General features: G+C 46.1%; 1 protein-coding gene across 1 annotated transcript in view; it reads left to right on the forward strand.

Annotated features, from left to right (window-relative positions):
* LOC128445727 (protein TANC1) overlaps nt 1-20,766 on the forward strand; it is a 33,234-nt gene extending 12,468 nt beyond the window's left edge. The window contains exons 7-28 of the mRNA XM_053428538.1: nt 2,222-2,338; nt 2,923-3,213; nt 4,012-4,139; nt 6,522-6,753; nt 7,607-7,773; nt 9,877-10,185; nt 11,848-12,048; nt 12,269-12,372; nt 12,511-12,619; nt 13,021-13,143; nt 13,589-13,825; nt 14,079-14,288; nt 14,512-14,593; nt 15,902-16,035; nt 16,127-16,250; nt 16,346-16,521; nt 17,130-17,262; nt 17,671-17,700; nt 17,785-17,876; nt 18,024-18,170; nt 19,161-19,261; nt 19,407-20,766. Coding sequence (XP_053284513.1) covers nt 2,222-2,338; nt 2,923-3,213; nt 4,012-4,139; nt 6,522-6,753; nt 7,607-7,773; nt 9,877-10,185; nt 11,848-12,048; nt 12,269-12,372; nt 12,511-12,619; nt 13,021-13,143; nt 13,589-13,825; nt 14,079-14,288; nt 14,512-14,593; nt 15,902-16,035; nt 16,127-16,250; nt 16,346-16,521; nt 17,130-17,262; nt 17,671-17,700; nt 17,785-17,876; nt 18,024-18,170; nt 19,161-19,261; nt 19,407-20,766 — 4,607 coding nt within the window. The remainder of the gene's footprint in view (nt 1-2,221; nt 2,339-2,922; nt 3,214-4,011; nt 4,140-6,521; nt 6,754-7,606; nt 7,774-9,876; nt 10,186-11,847; nt 12,049-12,268; nt 12,373-12,510; nt 12,620-13,020; nt 13,144-13,588; nt 13,826-14,078; nt 14,289-14,511; nt 14,594-15,901; nt 16,036-16,126; nt 16,251-16,345; nt 16,522-17,129; nt 17,263-17,670; nt 17,701-17,784; nt 17,877-18,023; nt 18,171-19,160; nt 19,262-19,406) is intronic.
* Nucleotides 20,767-21,726: the final 960 nt, after the last annotated feature.

Raw genomic sequence — 21,726 nt, forward strand, 5'->3', positions numbered from 1 at the left:
TCCAGCCTGTGGCCATAATTGCTGCCTCAAAGCCTTAAGCCCACAGCAGGTCAGAGATTGTGCCGCGGCTCCCTCAGATGCTCCGAGATTACCAGCGGCTGCATCTAACATGTACGTGTACATGATTATAGCAATGTGAGGTCATGGTCTGTCCAGGGGCTGCACTTTCTTGTCTGCTCTCTGTTGGGCCGCTCCATCTACGGTATTTTATAAATGAGTGCAATGTGACTCAGGCCTTTTTTTCATCCCACTTTGAAGGGATTAGAGGCAGCCGTGATGCCAGATTTTCACATTTCACTCAGGATTTTTTTTATTTAATTTTTATTAAAGCAATGAATGAAATGGGCCTGTCTGTGACATGTCATTGTAAACAAACTCTTAAAAATAACAATCGCTCTCCTGTCAGAATATTGTTTTGATGCAGTTTGAGTATTTTAGCTATAATACTTTTGATATTTTGATACAAATACTTGTTACTGTTTCATCACTTGACGGCAGACGTATTACAATCCAGCAATTTTCATAAAAGCAAACCTATATATACAGAAAACCAATTTCATTACAAACCCAAGAAGTCCCAACAAGCACAGACACACAGCGACTGTAAAGCTGTTCCTCTCTCTCATGCCTGGATCTGGATCTATAAACGACTTAGATTGGTTTTACCTTCTCTAACAGGGAGAAAGAAAACAATAGGAACAGGTGGAGATGACAAAACAAAGGTTGTTCACCTTTTTTTTCCGCCAGCCGGTCCAAAGACAGATGAGCACTTGACCAAGAACGACATCTAACTCTCAGAGCCTCCAACCCATCGGAGGCGGTGTGTGACTGTGAATTCAAATGTATTCAGCACAGGACATTTTTTTGAACTCCAGGGAATTCTGACATTAGTTTCTGATGTGTGTTTCTGGGCTTTGAATCATAGTTAACTTTTTATTTTAGAATTCTTCCATCTCTGCTGGCTCTCAGGTAAATCCTGGCAATGATTAAATTAGATAAAGGCAGAAACTGCCAAAACAACAACAACAAAACCAACAAAAATGACACAAGTAAGATGTAATGCACTGCAGAATCCTGGACCAAATTCAGCCTGACTTAAAAGTTCCTTCAATTCGCATGTGGTGCATTTTCTATGGACATCTTTATGAACTGTAATATATAGAAATATGTTGGAGATATTCAGTCTTCAGTGGTCAAGTCCTCTGATGGGTTGTTGATCTGTCCAGGGTGCACTCTGCTTCTCACTCAGTGTCAGCTGGGCCTTCAGAGGACAAGCAGTATCGTTGATGGATGGATGGATATTGTCTTCAACGTATTTTGTCCAATTATCAATTCATAATCTGTTGCATCTGCATAATCATTAATGCAATAAATAACCAAACCCCCAGAGACTGCAGGCTCAAAAATAAATGAAGACCTCTCAGACACGGTGCAAACAACATTACAAATGTGTAATGTTTTATTAATACAAAGATGAAATAGTCTTTGTTACAGGGCTGTTCCATTGGAGGAGGTTTCAGTGCACAGATCTTTTCCTTTTTTTGTGTTACGCTGTATAATGAAATGCTGTAACATCCGGAATAGATAACTGATTACATAAAGCCTATTCCTTAAATGTGGTCTGAACTTGAGACTGCTAAATGTCTTGAAGACTGCAGAAAGTAAGCCTGGCGGACATGTCAACTCTGTGATGTGAGTGGGTGGGCAGATCGGCCCGATGTGGGAGTACACAACTCTTCTGACTCTCTTTTTGGTTTCTGGATCTTCTGTGCATCATGTTCTTTATTGAATTTATCACGTCAGCCTTTGTGAGCCTCACTTGTTTGTTGTGCAGAACGTTGTGCAGCCGTGTCATTGACAGCGGACACAGTTTTGTGTTGCAGCACCGCGACGTGTTCCCACTGATAATCACAGATCCGATGTCCTGAAGTGCAAAAAGAAAACATGCGGTCATTTCAAACCTCGAGATTCACAGGACGACCAGATGAGTTGCTTTTCTTTTCCTCTTTCTTCTTCCTCTCAAGGTCGTTGAGCATTTTTTTTATCACTGAGAGCAACAGCTGTTTATGTCTCCCGTCGCCATGGTTACAATCATTGACTCGAGCAACGAATTTGGCACTTGTGTATGTGTGTGTGTGTGCTTGTGTGTCTTTGCACGTTTTGCTGCATCTCTCGCTCACACTCCTTAATCCATTCCCCCCGATCCGTCCTCTGTCTGCAGCGACCAGCTCCACTCGACTGGAGGATCTGGGGTTTCTGGACCACCACAGGGCCGCGGGACACCGGAGCTCCGTGCGCAAACACTGCACAGCCGGTCGCGCCAGTGATGACTCCAAAGGTATGACTGTGGCTCAAAGGGATAGGTCACCCAAAAAGAAAAAAGGATCCACTCATTATCTACTAACCACTATTTCGATTGGAGGGGTGGGTGAAGTGATTGAGTCCAAAAAAAAAACCTGTTTTTCAAAGTTCCAGGGGTAAACATTGTCAAAGTCAAATCCAATACAATTGAAGTATATGGCGACCAATTCTTCAAACGTATAAAAAATACAGGAAAAAACATGAATAGCCTCCATACGGCTCCTGTGGTGTCATCCAAGTGATTGTAAGCCCTGACATTCAAATAGGACTTTAAATGTGTTTATAATTTAAATCGAGTTTAGATGTCAGGGCTCACAAAAGCAGAAACAAAAGTGTTTTGTGGACTCAAACACTTCCCTCAACCCCCCCCCCCCCCCCAAAAAAAAGAGATAAAGACACACCTGCATAGTTGTGAGTAGATAATGAGTAGATTTACATTTTTGGGTGAACTATCCCTTTAACCTTGAGGTGATGTAATAGACACACTTCCCAGACAACTTAAAATAAATTATACTTATCCATTCCTGTGTTGCTTTACCTGTTCCCCCTCCATCCATGCAGGGAGGCTGGTGGCGTTCAGACAGGCCGACATCATGCTCAAGCCGCTGCTGTTCGAAGTCCCCGGCATCACCCCGGAAACGCCCTTCGTGGGACGGGATTGGCTGTTCACGCGTCTGGAGGAGGTCCTGAGGAAGACGAGCAGCTGCGAGGGCCGCGGCGCCGTCATCGTGGGCAACGCAGGATCCGGAAAGACGGCCATCGTCTGGAGGCTGGTGACGCTCAGCTGTCACGGCATGCGGACGCCACAGGGAGGTCCCAGCATCCATCACAGCCCCGGCTCCTCCCCTAAATGTAAGACCTTTATTTACAACAGGGTAATACGGGTACACATTCTCCAGAAGGTTCCATCAGATTCTTGTACGATATCGGAGTAAATTTCTACTTTTTGTGAAGGAGTGAGGAACTGGGTCATGCTCTCTTCTTCTAAGTTCTCCCCTGAGGTTTCTCTGCTGATTGCAGCTGTGTGAGGGGACTGAGTTTTACTGTGGTTCTGTTTCTTCTCACGAGCGGCACTTGCAAATAAAACCAGATTAAGTTCTTTATATTTGCATGTTGTCGCCTGCTGCCACGTGCTGGGGATTTTAGTTTTTCAAATAAAACATGACTCAACTGCAGGTGTAAAAATAAGAATGGCAACAAATGCAACACTAATAATAATATGATATAATATATGTATCACCCTTCAGCCTTTTACTATATCAAACAGACATTAAACTGTACAGAAAAAACTAAACAAAATACTGTAAAAAAGAAAACAGTCATTTATTTTTCATATTTGTATTATTCATGGTAACCTGTACTGCGCGTTGTCATTTTGATTTCAATTTAACAGAAGCTATAGCATGAGCTGTGTACAAGAATTATCCCTTCACGCCCCTTGAAACAAACACTCTTGCTCCCGTCCAATGAGGTTCTGCCTAGTTCCATCAGTTCCAGTCTTGCTTACAGATGTTGTAATTAATTGCAGCAGTTTAATTGTGTTTCTTTGTAGACTCGTCCTGACGCTGCCGTGCTTTACACCCGGGGCCTCGTCTAACGAGGGTAAATGGCAGCTCTGGGTTTGTTATTGTTGCTCTGTGCTCTGTGCAGGTGGGGATAAGTCGGGTAAAGCTGGCTCCAAACAGCCAGCGGAGTCCCAGCCCAACCTGAGTGCTTCTGCAGGAGCGAGTGATGGAGCAGCACAGAGGAAGGAGACTGTCAGAAGCCTCGCCGCCAAGGTACCTCAAGACACACACACACACACACACACACACACACACGCGCACACACACACAATCATTTGCATTCCTCTACTTGTGAGGACTCTTAATTAGAAAACACACCCTGCTGCGCCTCATCTAGTTAGATGAGATGAGACGATCAATAACACCTTCATGTCTGTGCACTAAACAGGAAGCAGACGCCAGGAGACAGTTCACTTATTTTACCTTGGCTCAGCATAATGACTGGAAACAAACACAGAGGCTCCACAGCTCAGTCTTCATTACATTGTGTTCCTTCAATCTGTGTATAAAGTGGCACAACCAGAAGCTCAGTCTGACAGAGCACAAGCCTCCACAAGGTTTATCTCACCCTGTTGAAGGAAGAGGAAAAAGATCCTGGATCCACTGGTTTGTCAAGATCCACAAAATTCAATGGGTTCATCGATACTCCTCCACTACATCAACTTTCAATAGTTGGAAAACACATTTACCACCTCGAACCGTCACTTTAACCTTAAATGTAAGGTTAAACATACACATGGTAAACAAACACATAAACCAACATAGTACAATGTCCTTCCGTCCATCTACACAACTTATTGAAGTCAATCCCAGCCGACATTGGGTGAGATAGCAAAATATAACTAAATTAAAAACACACACACAATGTGATTTCCTGTAGATCTCGTTAGACTGACCCACCTGCATCCACAACAGACTTAAGGGAAACATAATGACATTAGAGGAATATCCAGATTTAGCTTCTTTGTCGTGGCTGTTTTTATTGTCCTGGATTTCTCTGTTTTCTTCCTTCCCTCACCTTCTAAGAGCCGTAATATAACACAGCATCATAAACAGCTCCGTGGGGAGCTGCTAAAAGGAGGGACCGGTTTAAATTGATAAACACACCTCAGCGTCTTTGTGTGTATGTGTGTGTGTGGGGGGGGCGGCACGTTTGTGACACGGGATTTGAATGTCAGGTTGTTCTGCTCTCTTTTCGGGCACATGTGGTACACGCTGCTGATTGCATCACACAGATGACATGGAAGCTTCTAAATTTACTAACTTGGCCTCAATAAGAGTTTCCATGGGAACTAGTCAGACTACTTGTGATGGTGAGGGCGTTTGCTCAAAAGTAAAATCACTGATAATGTCATCGCACAGTGTGTGTGTGGACCACTTACGATCTACTAACCCACGAGTAAATACTATTAAATATGAATGTTTTCCCACAGAAATGCACTCGCGAAAGAGAGATTACTACTATTAATCCTCCAGGCCGTCCCCATTCATCTCAATGGTTTTGAATGATGTGCCTCTGTTCAGTTTGGCTCCTTTAATGCAAATATCAACCCCAGGTTTTTTGTGGAATGTTTTATTTCTCAGCCCCTTCTGTTTATCATTCAGCTTGTTGCCTGAATCCACCGATGTGATTTAAAGATGCTCTGCAGTAATATGCAGAATGGCTGAAGACTAAGTTATGACTCAGCCACCTTCTGGGATGTCGGTGTTCACGGCGCATCTCAGTGTTGTTTTATTCTAACCCTCATTGTTTTTGGATTTGGTGATATTGTTTTTCTCCTCTCACTTAAAAGATAAAAAGGTTTGATCTCACATTGAGATATGAGCAGATAAATGGGCTCTGATCAAGACACACACAGCTTCTGAATTGGTGCCATATATTTGTTCCCCTCATCGTAAATTGCTTCTTCTCGGAATCACAATCACACAAAAAGTCACACAAACACACACTGCTGCCAGGAATACGCTGTGAAATCACAGTAATAATTTGCCCGTGGCTCAGCAAAAAGTGAGGCCAAAGTGCTTTGATCGCCACCTGGTGGTTGGATGCAGTATTGGTCCTAAATCCCACCTCCTCTATGTTAGGGGATGGGACATGGGCCAAAATAAAAAGTCAAATAGAGTTTTCTTAAAGAGGGTGTCTGTCATTGTAGATAGTCTGAATGTTTGAATGTATGGCAATATGTTTAAAACACAGGTTGAAGAGGTGTTAATAGTTTAAGGTTCTATATTTAGACATGAGGTTTATCCTCAGCAACGTTTCAGCAGATTTTACTGCATTAGATGTCCTAACTTGTGAAGCCTGGTGGAAACTGAAGTCTCAAAAGTGCCACGAGAATATTTTATATGTTTCTAAATAGCTTACTCCTTTTTTTCATCGACACTTAAGACCAATGTTATCACACTCTGGGTTTACAGATCTACTGTACAGACTTTTAATTTCCCCACTTCTAAAGTGCTATTTCTTTAATGCATTTCTCTCCTGACCATTAACAGTTAGTTGGACTTTGAGTCACGTTAACAGAGACAGAAAGCAGCTTTATATTACGCTCCTATTTCCTTCAGTTCCTCACCTGCCTCTCTCTCTCCCACAAGGTGGTCGCCTACCACTTCTGTCAGGCCGACAACACCTACACCTGCCTGGTGCCGGAGTTTGTGCACAGCGTTGCCGCCCTGCTGGCCAGAGCGCCACAACTCGGCCCATACAGGGAGCTGCTGGTTCAAGAGCCTCATCTGCAAAACACACTCAGCCTGCGGTCCTGCGTCCAGGACCCCATCGCTGCCTTCAGGAAGGGCGTCCTGGAGCCGATGGCCAGCCTGCGCAAGGGTAATGAAGTCTACACACGCACACACACACACAGACACACACACACACGCACACACTTTAGCCAAATGTGATGTCTTTCAATTTAAAAGCATTTTAAAGTTTTAAATAGTATCATATTTGAGGTGGAACCTGTCTGCTCCCCTCGCCCTCCAATCAGGGAGCTTGCTGCCATCTCCTGTGTGAAACAGCCTGGTAATGACTCAACGATTGGCCCACAGATTATTTCCCCCTCGTTAAGGTCAATGATTTGAAGCAGTGTAGTGTGTGAAACAGATGTTAGGTCATTTACATATATGAGTGGTATTTTTTTGCAAAGGTGAATCACGAGCATCCCTCAGGATTTCAAGGTCACAAAATACTGCGGGGTGGCCACGGACGTTCCGGACACGTTCACCGGCTCGATTCCTCATGAGTTAGTCAGTCAGTTAGATTGATGTGTTATTACGGCCGGGCCCTCCACAGCCGGGTGGAGGAGTGTTTCGTCTGCTCCATCTCTATTAAGCAGGTCAGTAAAAAATGGAGAGCCCTTGTGCCTAAGTGTGTGAGTCCTCACAGGCTTCCAGGGAAACACTGCCGGCTCAGATAATGTGAACCATGATGGATTATGTTCTGTTCCCAGCTAATAAACAACAATGGCCTCTGGCCGCTTTCAGCAGAACATGATCAATATCAACAGTTGATGCTTCTCTCGACATTTCCTGTGCTGAAAAAGATGCACCATTTTTTAAGCCATTAATGACCGAGCATAAAACTGTGCTTCATTCTTCTTTATTTTATGCTCTTTAATGTGACATACCAGGTATTTTAATAAGCTTCAACCCCTTTGTTATTCTCTTTATTTATGTGTATTCAGAGCGGAAGCTGCCGGAAGACGACTACATCATATTGGTCGACAGCCTTAATGAGGCAGAATTCCACAAACCAGACTATGGGGACACCATCGCCACGTTCATCACCAAAATCATCTCCAAGTTTCCACACTGGCTCAAACTGGTGGTCACAGTCCGCACAGGCCTCGTGGTGAGTGGGATCACAGGCACATAAAAATTGATTTTTTTAGTCTCCTGGGAAATTTGGTAAATGTTCATAAATTAATAATGAGAAGAGTAATAATTGACCGGTGCAGTACCACAGTTGACCACCAGCAGTAATAACGTATGTTGGCATCCTGTCTAATCTTTATCATCTTATAAATTAGAGATGTAAAGATCGACGTTAAAATTAATATTATTATTATCATCATTATTTTCCATTATAGAAGTAGTAGTAGTAGTATTGTGTATAGGTAACATGAGACTATGGTGACTAATCAATAATGAACATGCAAAAATGAATCCAATTTAAATATATTCCGAAGCAATTTATATTCTCATACACTCAAGTGATGGAGTGCAAATTGCTATGGCAACTGCTTTAATGTTTTGAACCTTCAGTGCCCAGCAACGCATTATAATAACAGTAAATTGATTATTATGCATGAGTCCAAGAATAATAAGAGAGTGGGGACCACCGGTGATCTTTGTGGAACTGTGCGATTACCAATGACTGAATTAATTTGTGCTTTGGAATCTGAATCAATACCTGGGTCAGATTCCAATTTCAGTTCTACCGGGGCCATGAACCAATATTTGGTTAATGGTTGAAGCCCACCTGTCACCCAGTCTCAGCTGGTAGAGGCTCCAGACCCCCAGGCCCTGTTCAGACCTGCTGGGATGAAGGGATTATTAGGAGAAACAAAGCTGCTGTTTCCGTTAAAAGATGTAACCTTTAAATAATTTTAATGTGATGTATAAATTATTGAATTCCTCTTGATTGTATTGGGATGCAGTGTCTCTTCTGTCCTCGCTGCACCACTTTTATTCTAAACATTTATGCCAGGTGAACAGTTTATTAAGATTAGAGCCATCTCGTCGACTAGAGGTGAGTAAAGTGAGGCAATACAATTTTGTAAATTGGTTGATTTGACCCTTTAAGTCTCAGCCTACCTCCCACCACCTATTTCAGAGATATTCCCAGTACCTGCCGCTTCCCTCTAAGCTCCATTCACTGACTGTGTAGTTTTAACGTGGTGGTATAAGGTGAATGTGGCTCTCGGCGCCGTTGAGCTCTCCAGTCTGATGTATTTTCTCAATCCGGTCGGTAATCCCACCAGCCAGCAGACGCATCTGTCCAGTGCCCGAGCCAAGTCTCCAAACGCTGCATGGATTTACTCCCTGAATGGACGGTAACACTACAGAGAGTCTGCTGGGGAGTCTGGAGCCTGACAGGCAGCCAGCCAGCCAGCCAGTTGCATAATTGGATTAGTGTTTGAGAACACACAAGACACATTCGGGGTCATTTTCTTCACGATGCATTTTGAAGTCAGCAAAACATTAAATATGTAAAGATGGAGGAGTCCAGCTGTTGTCGAGCCCCTTCGTGTCCCAGCCTTTTTACACAGGAAGTGCTGACTCATGTGGAACAACCTGGATAACACTCGTGAAAGGTTTGAGTGGAGCGCAGTCAATTACTTGTTCGTTAAACCAAAATGTCAGTCCCTGCCGTGGTCACACGGGTTCCTTCTGTGATCCGTCATAGCTGGTTGTCGCCGGCCGGTGTCGAGCAGTTGAGGATGGCATGAGAGGAGCTGAAATGTGAATCTGAGAGATGCCTGTGAGCAATGTTGGAGCTTGAGTCACTGTCACACCATTTACTGTACTGTATCCCATGGCTCTGTGTGAGTCAGCGGCAACAGCATCTGAGGAACAGCTCCTGGTTTTGGTGCTTTTAATTTGTCCTTTGCTATTGCACCAAAGACACGCCACCTACAACTCTGTGAATGCTGGGAAGTGCGTGCCTGTGCGTCACTTTAATGCCCCCCCCTCGTCATTGGTTTGTTTGTCGGCAGGGACATGGGCCAAAATAAACGTCTACATTTTGGTGTGGATCTTATATTTGAATCCTTTCTTTCAAATTGCGAGTTGGGACATATTACAACCAATTTCATTGCAGGAAATAATTCATGGAAATAGGTAGAAAGATCCAGCCTATTTAGGGGACTGCTATCTGACTGTGTGTAACTTGGGGGACTGCTGGGTCTGGGTGGAGGTGTGCGCTCTACTGATCTGTTTTCTTCTTCTGCAGGAAATCACCACCCTCCTTCCCTTCTCTGGCATCTCTCTGGACATCCTGCCAGACAGCAGTGACCTGGGAGCCGACCTCAGCGACTACATCCATCACCGGGTCAGCGGCAGCACCCAGGTCGCCTCTAACGTCACCACGCCCACAGGATCTGCCCCCGACCCGCTGATCCTCAGCAAGTTCAGCAGCCACCTGTCCACACGGAGCCACGGCTCCGTCCTGTACCTCCAGCTGACCCTGGACCTGTTCCACAAAGGCCATCTGGCTCTGAAAGGAGGAAACTACCTGGTGGTGCCTGTCTCCCTGTCAGAGGTCAGGACACGTAGCACTGATTTCCAACAACAAATTGTTTTCATCTGCGTCTGTTTGTTTGTTAGCAGGATTATGAAAAACCTACTCAATTTTGCAGAGGGAAGGAAGAACTTTTAAAATATTCAATCATATCCGGATCAGGGGCTGGACCCAGAAATGGATGTTTTATTTACATTTTGTAGATTTCCCAGATCTATTCAAATGTGGTTTAAAAAACTTACTCTAATCGATTGAATGTTTGAAACGTCCATCAGTTATCGTTGCAGCTTGTTCGGCTTCATCTGACGAAAACGATTTGCGAACCACCATCTGTGGAGTGTTTTATGAAATGATCAGTTTCACATGGAGCTATAAAGACACTTCTTACCTGGAGTGTATTTTTGGACCCGCCCTCGTCGTCCTCGTCTTTATCTGATCACGTTCACGGTCTAACACCTGTCAATCATCCTGGGTGAGCTCGCCCGCCCAGGATGATTGACAGTGTTCATTGACGAGCAATCGGTGTCTGTAAACTCCCCACAAAGAGATCCACAGTCAACCACCATTGTTCGGCCATGTTTCTCCTCAACAAAAGACAAAATGTGCATTTAACACACTATTCAAATCAATACAGGATTAAAAAGAATAAAAAGGATTTCAAAGACTTTTTCAAACTGAAGGCCAGAGAATATCCCACAGTGACTAAAGTAAATCACAGATGTAGCATTAAAGTTACATAATCATCAACAGACGAGCTCAGGCTCAGGAATGTGTTGATTTATTGATGGAAGTGGATGGAAGGTGTGCTGAAAATGTGGTCACAGTTAAATATGAGAGTTTGTGTACGTGGATCAGTTTGTATTATTTATAATTTAAAGTACTTTTAAAGACAAATGTAGGTTTTTTTTCCTTTTCTTGCATTGTTATCGCTATGACTTAATTACATCAAGATTTCAACTGCGTTTGTTGGTTAGCAGCATTACAGCAATAACTACCGGACATGTTATCACGAAACTTGATTTAAGGATGTGAGTCAGGAAAGAATTCAGGAAAGAACCCATGATACTTTAAATGCAGATCCAGGGTTTTTTACACTTTAATGCAGCAAAATAAATTTCTCAGAGAATAATTCATGGATCTTGAGAAATTTTTTCAGACATGTTGAGGAGATTGAAATATATCTATTTGAAATATGATGCAAATCCAAATGAGCTAGTGAATTTAAATGTGGTTTCATCAGGGAACTGTTGGACCTCGGCAGAGGTTTGCAATCTGCTGAGGGGCATTTGAGTTATAAGTGGATGTGTTCATCATCAGGATGCTGCAGGTTTTACTCCCAGTTATTGGATCTGCCCGTTTGTTGGGATATGAATTATTAATGGGTTCTTTCTTGGACCATGTCACATCCTTCCTCTGAGTTTCATGGAAATCTACTCAGTCGTTTTTGCGTAAACCTTCTGACAAACAAACAAACAACAAACAAAGAATCTCAGTGATGTTCACGTCCACAGAAAACGAGTGTAGGTGTGTAGAATCAGCAACAGGCTTTTAAACATGTTATTTGAATGTAAATTGGCACATTTGAGCTTTAAATGAACCAGCAGTAGTTGGTGGTAGAATATAAAGCCATCACAGTGTGACAGCATCATCACCAACACATGCTCACCTCTGGATTTCTGTCAGGTGTACCTGCTGATGTGTCGTGTGAGCTTTCCGGATAAAGAGCTCTTTGAACGGATTCTCCCGGTGCTCAACGTGGCGCTGGCTTCTCTGCACCCACTGACTGATGAGCAAATGTTCCGGGCCCTGAATGCAGGCTGTGTGAGGGGGGAGCTGGAGTGGAAGGACTTCCAGCAGAGATTAGACAGCCTGGCTGGATTCATGGTAAGACTCCTGCTACGTCGGCATGGAAGGGAACAGAATGATTCACACTTTTGTTTGGTTTGAATGGTGTGTTTGTATTTGTTGTTAAATAAATAACTGACATGGACGAATTTAGAGTTTTTTAAAATCTAAAGTACTAACTGTCTCTCTGTGTCGTGGGGTGTGGCACGTCAGGTGATGGAGACTCTACAGTAGAGAAATGTTCTGCCTCTATGTGCAGGTCCGACGCAGGGATGGCACACGGATGCTGTGTCATCCTTCCTTCAGAGAGTGGCTGGTTTGGAGAGGAGACGGAGAGAGCACGGACTTTCTCTGTGAGCCGAGGTGAGCCCAGAGGTCCCACACCTCACACAGCACAAGACTCTTAACGTGGATATACTCAAAAGTGGAGAACTGCTTAACTTAAATAGACATTTGATTTCTGCATGGACGCCATTTCTCTGTGTGTGTGCATGTCCCCAGGAGTGGCCACGCTCTCCTGGCCTTCATGTTCTCCAGACAGGAGGGCAAATTGAACCGGCAGCAGACCATGGAACTGGGACACCACATCCTCAAGGCTCACATATTCAAGGTAGCATGAACCCTGACACTAGGTTTATCCTCTACACTGTGTTTATAACTTGTTATAGGACTGGACCTGACTGTGCCTCAACTATTCTGAATCTCCCGGAATGACAAGAGGCTTCATGTAAACAACATCATGAATATAGCTGCGGAGAAACCGATAAAACACACACAAACTAAAGTGAACCTCTGTTCCTACCATCACCCACACTCATAAGCACTACTCATATACATAAAACGCCCACGGTACAGTGAACATTGTACTGTTTGCATGTGCGCCTCGCAATCTGTACATACTGCTCTTCTCCTGGGACGCAATTCAAATTCTGCTCCACAGATCTCATCTGAGCAGATTTAATCTCTCTCTCTCTCTCTGTGTTCATCTGTGTCTCTGTCAAACACTCACAGGGGCTGAGTAAGAAGACGGGCGTGTCCTCCAGTGTTCTTCAGGCCATGTGGGTGAACTGCAGCACAGACAGTCTGTCCGCCGCGCTGGCCTCCCTGAGGAACCTGTACACACCAAACATCAAGGTGACATCCACACGTTCTTCTGCTTGAAGAAAAAACACCCACAAATTCTAGAGTGGTGGTACTCAGTAGAGCACACCGCTCCGCCAGGGACCATCAGTCCACTTAATTCACCAAAGTTCACACACTCATAAATATCAGTTCCCTAAATGGGCCGGACTCTTTACATCAAGATCCATGAATGAAAAACTGGGAAAATCTCATCATTTTAAAGGGATAGTTCACCCAAAAAATGAAAAATCCCCCATTATCTACTTACCAATGGAGGGTTGGTGAAGAACTATCCCTTTAAAGAAAATGTAGACATTTTCTGGATGTAACGGGTTCTTCCCTGACCCGACACCACATCCCTCCACCAAGTATCATAGAAATCCATTCTGTGGTTTGTGTGCACTCAGGGGTGAGAACATAATAATCTTATTTACATCTCATTATATTCATCCTGCAGGTAAGTCGTCTGCTGATGCTGGGTGGTGCCAGTGTGACCTGGTGCACCGAGGTGGTGGGCCGTGCCCCCATCCTGGCCGTCCACGCCCACCTGGGCCACGTGGAGATGGTCGCCCTGCTGCTTGAGATGTGTGCTCCCGTGGACGGGACCACCGACAGCGGCATGACGCCCCTCTGCCTGGCCGCCGCCGCAGGACACGTCGACATCGTCAGCCTGCTCTGCAAGAAAGGGGCCAAGGTCAGTGTCTGTGCAGAGCAATGTGGGTGCTGAGGGCGTGGCCAGCATAACCACAATGGCGGAACACGTTTGTCTCCCTGCACCTCCACAACAATGATATCCCCAATAACCCTCGTTTAAAACTCACCACAGTTTGGGGATCTATTCTGGGAGACAGATGACACACACACAGCGCCGATCTAGGTCAGCGCTATAAAGGCAGTGACCTGGTCCAGCGTTTGTTAAGTCCTTCTCTGTTGCCCCACTGTGCCAGGTGGGCCAAGCTGATAAGAATGGCCAGTGTGCGCTGGTCCATGCTGGGCTGAAGGGCCAGGCAGAGATCATCAACATCTTGCTGGGCCAGGACTGGGGAGCGGAGAGCAGTACTGACCCGCAGCCGCCCGGCAGCAGCGAGACGGAGACTGGGAAGCCGCAGGCAGCACAGCAGGCGCTCACGGCTGCAGCGAGCGTGGGACACACACAGGTATGAGTCAGATCAGCGTCCTGGTGACAAAAGCATCTGTGCCACTCTGCAGAGAGGATTCTGTTTCGTGGAGAGCACGACGCTCGTCCTTGCTTGATGTAAAGGATTTATTAAATTCTATTTGCTCTCTGCTGCGGTCAAGGTCTGTGGAAGCTTTCTTTTCTCTTTTCCTGCACAGCAAGCCAACAATACAGAGGACTGTGAAATTGTGTTTTTCCTGCAGGTGGTGAGGAGCTTGCTGGACTTGAAAGATGAACAGCTGGCAGTGCAGATGGACGCGCACGACTCTCTCTGGGGAGAAACGGGTGCGATTCTCCTATCAGTCAGATAAATTTAGCTTTCTCACCTCTTTCTGTCCATCAGCGGGGTTCTGGAGTCATGCTCAAGGGCGTCGGGGTTGCATTTCAGACGCATTCTGGCTCTGTGCAGTGAATAGACACTGAGCAGCCGACATGCATGTGGAAGCACAGTGTTCTGATGTCAGGAGGCTCCGGTTGATCAGATCATTGATGCAACTGGAAATACTTTTTTTCACCAGACGCGGAGCATCGCACATATCACACAGTAATATCTTGTGAGGCCACATTGACAGCATCTAGAAAGCCTGTGTTATTCAATTGTGATACTCTTACCGCCGTCACAGATGTGAAAGCACAACTCGCAGAATTCTGTTAGGTCCATTTCCTGAGAGCACGTTGGATGAAGCCTGTTTCTGCCTCCAGCTCCATTAGAGTGTAATTCTATTACACAGACCCCTTCAGTGGGGAGACAGAAAAAAAAAAGTCAGAGCATAAAACATTCATGTTTGCATGATGCAGCACCGGGGCTTCGTTTTATGTGTGTGTTCAGTGTCGGTATCATTGGATTAGAGTCCATTTGCACAGATACAATGATCAGTCAAGGACGCGCGTTAAAGTCTAATTACAGAACAAAGGATTCTTCTTCTTCTTCTTCTCCGGGGATCAGAATTAATGACGGCAGCGGTGCATACTGTGCACACTGGTTACTAAAGCTACTTCTCCTTAATAAGAATATTATTTTCCATGCACGTATTCAAAACACCAGCTTCACTAACCTTGTTGCTATTTTCTGCAGTTGTGCAAAGTCACCTTAAGCAAAGACAAATAGAGTGTTATTGCTTTTTTCCCCCCTGTTTATCTGAGGTTAGTGAACGACATTAGTACCTTCCCTCAACCTCCAGCTGCTCAATGAGCTGAACCACTCGCATATTAGGAAAAAGACTAATGCCCATCATCTGTCAAAGTAACACGGGCTAGTTAAGGAGGGTGCCAGTCATCCATCATGTGCAGAGTTATGTTTGGAAAGAATCTTATTTTCTTTCCTTTTCTCTTGTCAGCCATGATGGAGGTTAACAATGTCTGAGCATCCTTCTAGATGAGTGAGGGAAAATATCCAAACTGTTAAATTTCACAAGATTCACCAGATATGTAATATAGCACAACATCTGTGTTGGGAATTCGACTAGATTATGGAAATAGCCTGTGTTGATTTTCTCTCCGCTCCTCACTCCTGCTTCTTCTTCTCTCCTAAATGTGTCAATTACATATTCTCCTCCGCCTCGTCGTCTCATCTCGATGCCGACCCCCTGTCAGTGCTGAGCGCGGCAGCCGGGAGAGGGAGGATGGAGATATGTGCGCTGCTCGTGGAGCGGGGGGGAGGGCTGGAGATACCCAACCGCAGAGGAATGGTCCCGCTGCTCAGCGCCTCCAAACACGGACACACACAGGTGCGGGGGAGTCGGGGGTGTTTCCCTTTTACCTGTTCTGTCGTTTTTTTGTTTTCTATTTCTTTTGGAATAATCCTCCTCCCTTCCAAAGGTTGTAGAGTTGTTGCTGAAGCAAAGTGCAGACATCAACGTCAGTGACAAGCAGGGGCGCACGGCCCTGATGCTGGCTGCCTCCGAGGGCCACACGGCCACTGTAGAGCTGCTGCTGTCAAAGGGTGAGAGTCCCCCCACCTCCCCCAGGGACGTCTAAGTCTGTTTGATGAATGCACCTGAATCGCTGAAGCATATTTGTGTTGTTCTGTGGTCCCAGGGGCGTCCTTGTCCGCCGCCGATCAGGAGGGGCTGACCGGCCTGAGCTGGGCCTGTCTGAAGGGGCAGAAAGGGGCGGTGCAGCACCTGGTGGAGGCAGGAGCCGACCTGAACCAGCCGGACAGGCAGGGCCGGACTCCTCTGGACCTGGCTGCTCTGAACGGGGATGCAGACACAGTGGGTTTCATGCTGTTGTTCAGATGTTTAATCAAGTTTTATTCATCCATTCATCATATTCATCAGCTGATCCATGCGAGGGTCGTGTGGGGAGCTGGAGCCAATCCCAGTGGAAATTGGTCGAGAGGCGGCTTCAGAGACAAACAGCCAATTTAGAGTCTGTACTACAATCCACATTTGTTTGGACTGTGCAAATTCATGCACTCCACACATAACCGGGATTCGAACCGGGAACCTTTTTGCTGTGAGGCACTGTGAGAAGGTGCTTATCACCACCACCCCTGTGACGACCTCGATCATGTTGACAATGTAAAATCACAGCAATTGAAAGATGATTAGCAAACTAAAACCTCTAATTATTTCATGACAATGTATTTCCATCTGTTTTGGACACGATATCAAATAATTCATAATAACAATGATGATAATAATTTGTTCTTACTGGATGTGAGGTAACAACATGATGGATTATTTCTGATGATCAGCAGGAGAGTAATAGAAAGTGTCCAATGATCAAAACCATCAGGATCTGTTTGATGTTGTTGATTGAAACATTAATAATCCCTTTCACTGCTGCATGATGTTCTTATTGTTCCGTGTGTGTTCAGGTGCATTGCCTGGTGGAAAACGGAGCGGTGCTGGAGAGAGCCGACAACAACAGCACCCGAGGATCGGACCGGGCCACCGGCTGCCAGAACCCGGCCCTGGTGGCCTCGCTGCTGAAGAAAGGATCCAAAACAGGTACAAGCACAGTCCTCGTCACGGCAGCCCTGCACTACATTGCATTTTATATAACAAACATTTAACATTATATGAAAGTGTTGAACAAACAGCTCAACAAACTACAGTACAGCTTGTGACATTAGTATTTGTCGAACAGACGCTTCTCTGGAGTGTAATCACACAGTATCTGAATTAATGAAGACTCAGCTCACATGCATTGATTTGTATCGTGCTACACATTTTCATCTACACGTTCTGCATGTGTATATTTGTTTACTTGTATACCATGTAGTATATTGTTACTGGTCATTCTGCAGCACCTGCAGTTTTACATCCACCGCTCTAACTCTCTTTTCGCCCCGCTCCCTCTCTCCACCTCCTCCTCCTCTTCCTCCTCTCCGGTTGCTCTCCTTCATTAACCGAAAGGCTACAGAACGTCTCTGCATGATCGATCAGGTACATGATTTATGTAAGACACAAAGTAAAAGAGACAAGGCGAGCCAGATAATGTTAAGATAAATATTTGTGCCACCCCATCAGGTCACGCCACGTGGGCTATGGCTTCTTCCAAACCAGACATTCTCCTCATCCTGCTGCAGAAGCTGATGGAGGAAGGGAACATGCTTTACAAGGTAGGTGTCGATGGTTATGAACAGTGGGCTGGAGCCTCACGGCCTTTCATTATTAACTTCTACGATCCCTTTGTGGAATGATCAAAAACTGCCCCTTCCCTCTAGCTGTCCGTTCTGATTCTCCACCTCTTCCTGTGTGTTTCCCAGAAGGGACGTATGAAGGAGGCGGGCCAGCGGTACCAGTACGCCCTGAGGAAGCTGCCACGCGAGGGGCAAGGAGACGAGCTGAAAGGGCTGAAGGAGCTGCGGGTCTCCCTCTATCTCAACCTCTCCCGCTGCCGCAGGAAAACCAACGTGAGTTCCCACAACCGCATCAAACAGCTCATGCACTATTTAACAGCAGCCGGTTTATTAGACACCGAGGGGATGGCAGCGAGGGGCTGGCGAGGCAAGGTGGATGGTTCCTTAAGATTTATAATTTATCTGAATCCACATGAAAGAAAGATGAAATCAACTCAGTGTAAAAAGCATCTCTTGCTTTCCGGATCTGGTTTCATGTCGGCCTGGTAAACAGAGAGAGACGGTGGAGGGAGACCTGGAAGCAGGTGGTGACATGATGATTAACGCTGCTGTTAGTGCAGAGGTAGATGTGTGTGGCCTGCAGCCAGGTTCAGAACCCGCCCTGGTGATGACAGACGTCCGAACAGACTGTGTAAAAATGCCATCCTTGGGGTCACTGTGGCTCATGAATAATGGAGCAGATAATGCAATGTGATAAGGCCCCTCGCTCCCTTCTTTCTCTGTGTCTCTACCGAGGTGGTGGGGGGGAGGATTTACAGTGGACGTGAGGGCTCTCTGGACAAATCCACGTATCATATCAGAACGCGGGCAGCAACCCAGAGCAGAGACTGCATGATACCATCATTAAACATTCAGCAGCAATGTTCACAATCTCACGTTGGAGGCTGCCATTTTGACCTCGCTCTCAAGGACAGAAGCACCGTGTGTTGGTGTCATTAAATATTCACCTGAGGGCGATGATGACGAGGGGGGCGGTGAAAACCTGCCGGAGTCTCCCTCTCTCTCCCCCCCCCCCCCCCCCCCCCCCTCTTCCTCCTCCTCCTGGTCGATACGAGTGAACGCGGTCGTGACGCGTGTTTCATTAAACAAGCTTCGATCTTTAGATCCATAAAATAATGGAGACGCAAACACGGCCGCAGATTTGTTTCTACAGGACAAACATTTCCCAGTTTTTCCACCGGGTTTGTTTTTTGGACTGTTTGCTCTGTCTAAGGTTTCATACAAAAAAAAACTAAATATACTTCTTCTCATCTGCCATCACAGGATTTTGGTTTAGCTGAGGAGTTTGCAACAAAAGCCTTGGAACTCAAACCCAGGTCTTATGAAGCACATTATGCCAGAGCACGCGCCAAAAGGAGCAGCAGGTACAGCAAATTGGCTATTCCAGTTCATTTAATAACTTTTCATTTTTGCTCAATATGAAGTGTTGCAGGAATCAGTATTGTACTCCGTGGCGCTCTAAATAAAGTACTTTAAAAGTTCCCTTTTTTCTTCCTCTGTTCTCCCCAGGCAGTTTGCTGCAGCGCAGGCAGACCTCCACGAAGCAGCACGACTCTGCCCGTCCAACCGGGAGATCCGGCGGCTGCTGTCTCGGGTAGAGGAAGAATGCAAACATCATCAGAAGGCAACAGGCGCCAACTCGACGCAGGGTTACAACAGGGACCTGTACACCCACCACCACGAAGGCCCAGAGGAGGAGGCCGACGCCTATTCACAGGGAAGTCTCGAGAGGCAAGTCCCCGGGGAGCACACTGATGCCGAGAAGGAGGAAGAGAAGGAGGAGGGCGATGAGGTGAGTCTGCCCTGTGGGAAAAGTCCAGATTTTTGGCCTCTGAATCCATACGCTCCGAACAGGACTCTCCCTGGAGGTGTGGCCTTCGCTTTCACAGATCAGGTGCCACATTTCCCTCAGGAGGAGTATGTACAGAACCAGCTGTTTGTGGAATTGCCCGAGCCCGTTCCTGCGATCAACAGGCCGACCCAGAACCACGGCAGCAGGACTCATCTCCACTGCCACTCCCTGCAGTCAGGGGGCAGAGTTGGGGGCAGGCCTCTCTCTCTGTGCGGCCCCTCCAGTCCGCTGCCGGGCAGACACATCTCCAGCTCCCTGAGGCCCGCGCCAGTGCTGGGCATCGACATCAGCCCGGGATCAGTCAACGAACACTGTGGACACAGCCCCACCGAGCTGTACCACCCCATGTCCCCCAACAGCTCCTCCCCCCCTGGACCTCTGCACATGTACCAGCCCCGCTCGTCCAGCTTCTCCAGGGGATCCGACAGACTTTCCACTCACTCCGGGGGTCTGGATGGCCTGGCCCTGGCTCTGGGCTCCGGCATGGAGGTCAGGAGGGAGAGCGGAGGAGGGGGCACGGCCGGCTCAAGGGGCTCTAGCTCCAGTCAGGCCTCCAGTGGGAACCTGTCAGACGGCGGAAGGCAGCAGGTGCTGGACGCCCCGTGCCCCATCAAGAGCAGTGGTAGCTTCAAATCAAAACCTGAGCTGAAGCCCCGGCCTTTCATGGGAGTAATGGACAAATCAGTGCGAGTTCAGGGCCAGCAGACGTCCGGCCGGCAGGGGCAGGGAGGAGGGCTGGAGAGTTTCAGCATGTCCGTCATGGAGTTCCAAGGGTTGAACAATGACTTCAAGCGCGCCTCCTTTCAGGAGCAGCTCTCTGGGAGTCAGGTGAGCAGCCAGCAGCAGGGCCGCGAGTACGGGGAGCGGCTGCACCAGCGGGAGGCAAGAGGCTCCGGATCCTCCCAGCTCCGCTTTCCTGACGGGAGGCACAGACAGGCGAGCCTCACCAGAGACAACCCAGCTCTGCACATGGCTCCCATCAAACCCAAACGCTCATTTATAGAGTCTAACGTCTGAACGTAGTCTATCAAAGCACAGAAACAGGCTGTTTCCCACAAACGATGCTCCACATAAGGTAGCGAGGGAGACTTGCTTTGACAACAGCTCCCCTCCCGGAGCCTGTTTTGTAGAGTTATGCTGCTGCACTGCATTTACAATCTAGAACCGGTGTTCAACTCAGGCTACTGCGCTTTTGCTTACATGTCTACAGCTACACTTGTGTATTCAAGAAAACCAGACATACCTTAAGTAGGGATCTTAAAAAAAAAAAGAATTATTCGTATATTGTCTCAGCTTTTAATTTATTATGTAAAATATAAGAGTCAAAGAAAGCTTTTGTGCACGAATATACAAAACCTCATGCTGTTAGTTGCAGGATATGACCATTTCTATTGTCGAGTGTCTTTTAAAAAACATTTATATTTGTACGGTGTATACTATATTTGCAGATGATATATTTCCTTGTAAGTGGTTATCTGTCAGCATTACAGGCTTTGTGTACTCGAGATTCTTTTTCTTGGTACATTTGATAAAGACACTTCTGCACTGTACATGACATCGATGGAAACGTATCATATTCTAATATTGACTTGACTGCTTCAATATTCCCAGTATATGTTATTTATTTTTGCATAGCAGATCATATTCATATGGAGTGTTTATCGGTTTCTTTGGACACAGAGAGCCTTTATAAAGTCGACAGTTAAAGAGAAAACAAACCTTAAGAGACTTTTTACATTGCTGTATGTCCATAGTTGTCATATAACCTTTTGAGTCATACTATGGATGACAGAATGTTACCACAACATTATTGTGGTATAATAAAATATTCTAACAGTTCTACAGCTGCTTCTTTCACAGTATAAATCATAATAATGTTGCCTTGTTCTTCGATGGTACAACTTTACTCGTCTTAACTGACAAATTTAACCAAACCACCAAAATAAACTATGAGGTGCTGCAATGTCTAAAGGTCCA

The sequence above is a fragment of the Pleuronectes platessa genome, chromosome 1 (genome assembly GCF_947347685.1).
Source record: "Pleuronectes platessa chromosome 1, fPlePla1.1, whole genome shotgun sequence".
Classification (NCBI taxonomy): Eukaryota; Metazoa; Chordata; class Actinopteri; order Pleuronectiformes; family Pleuronectidae; genus Pleuronectes; species Pleuronectes platessa.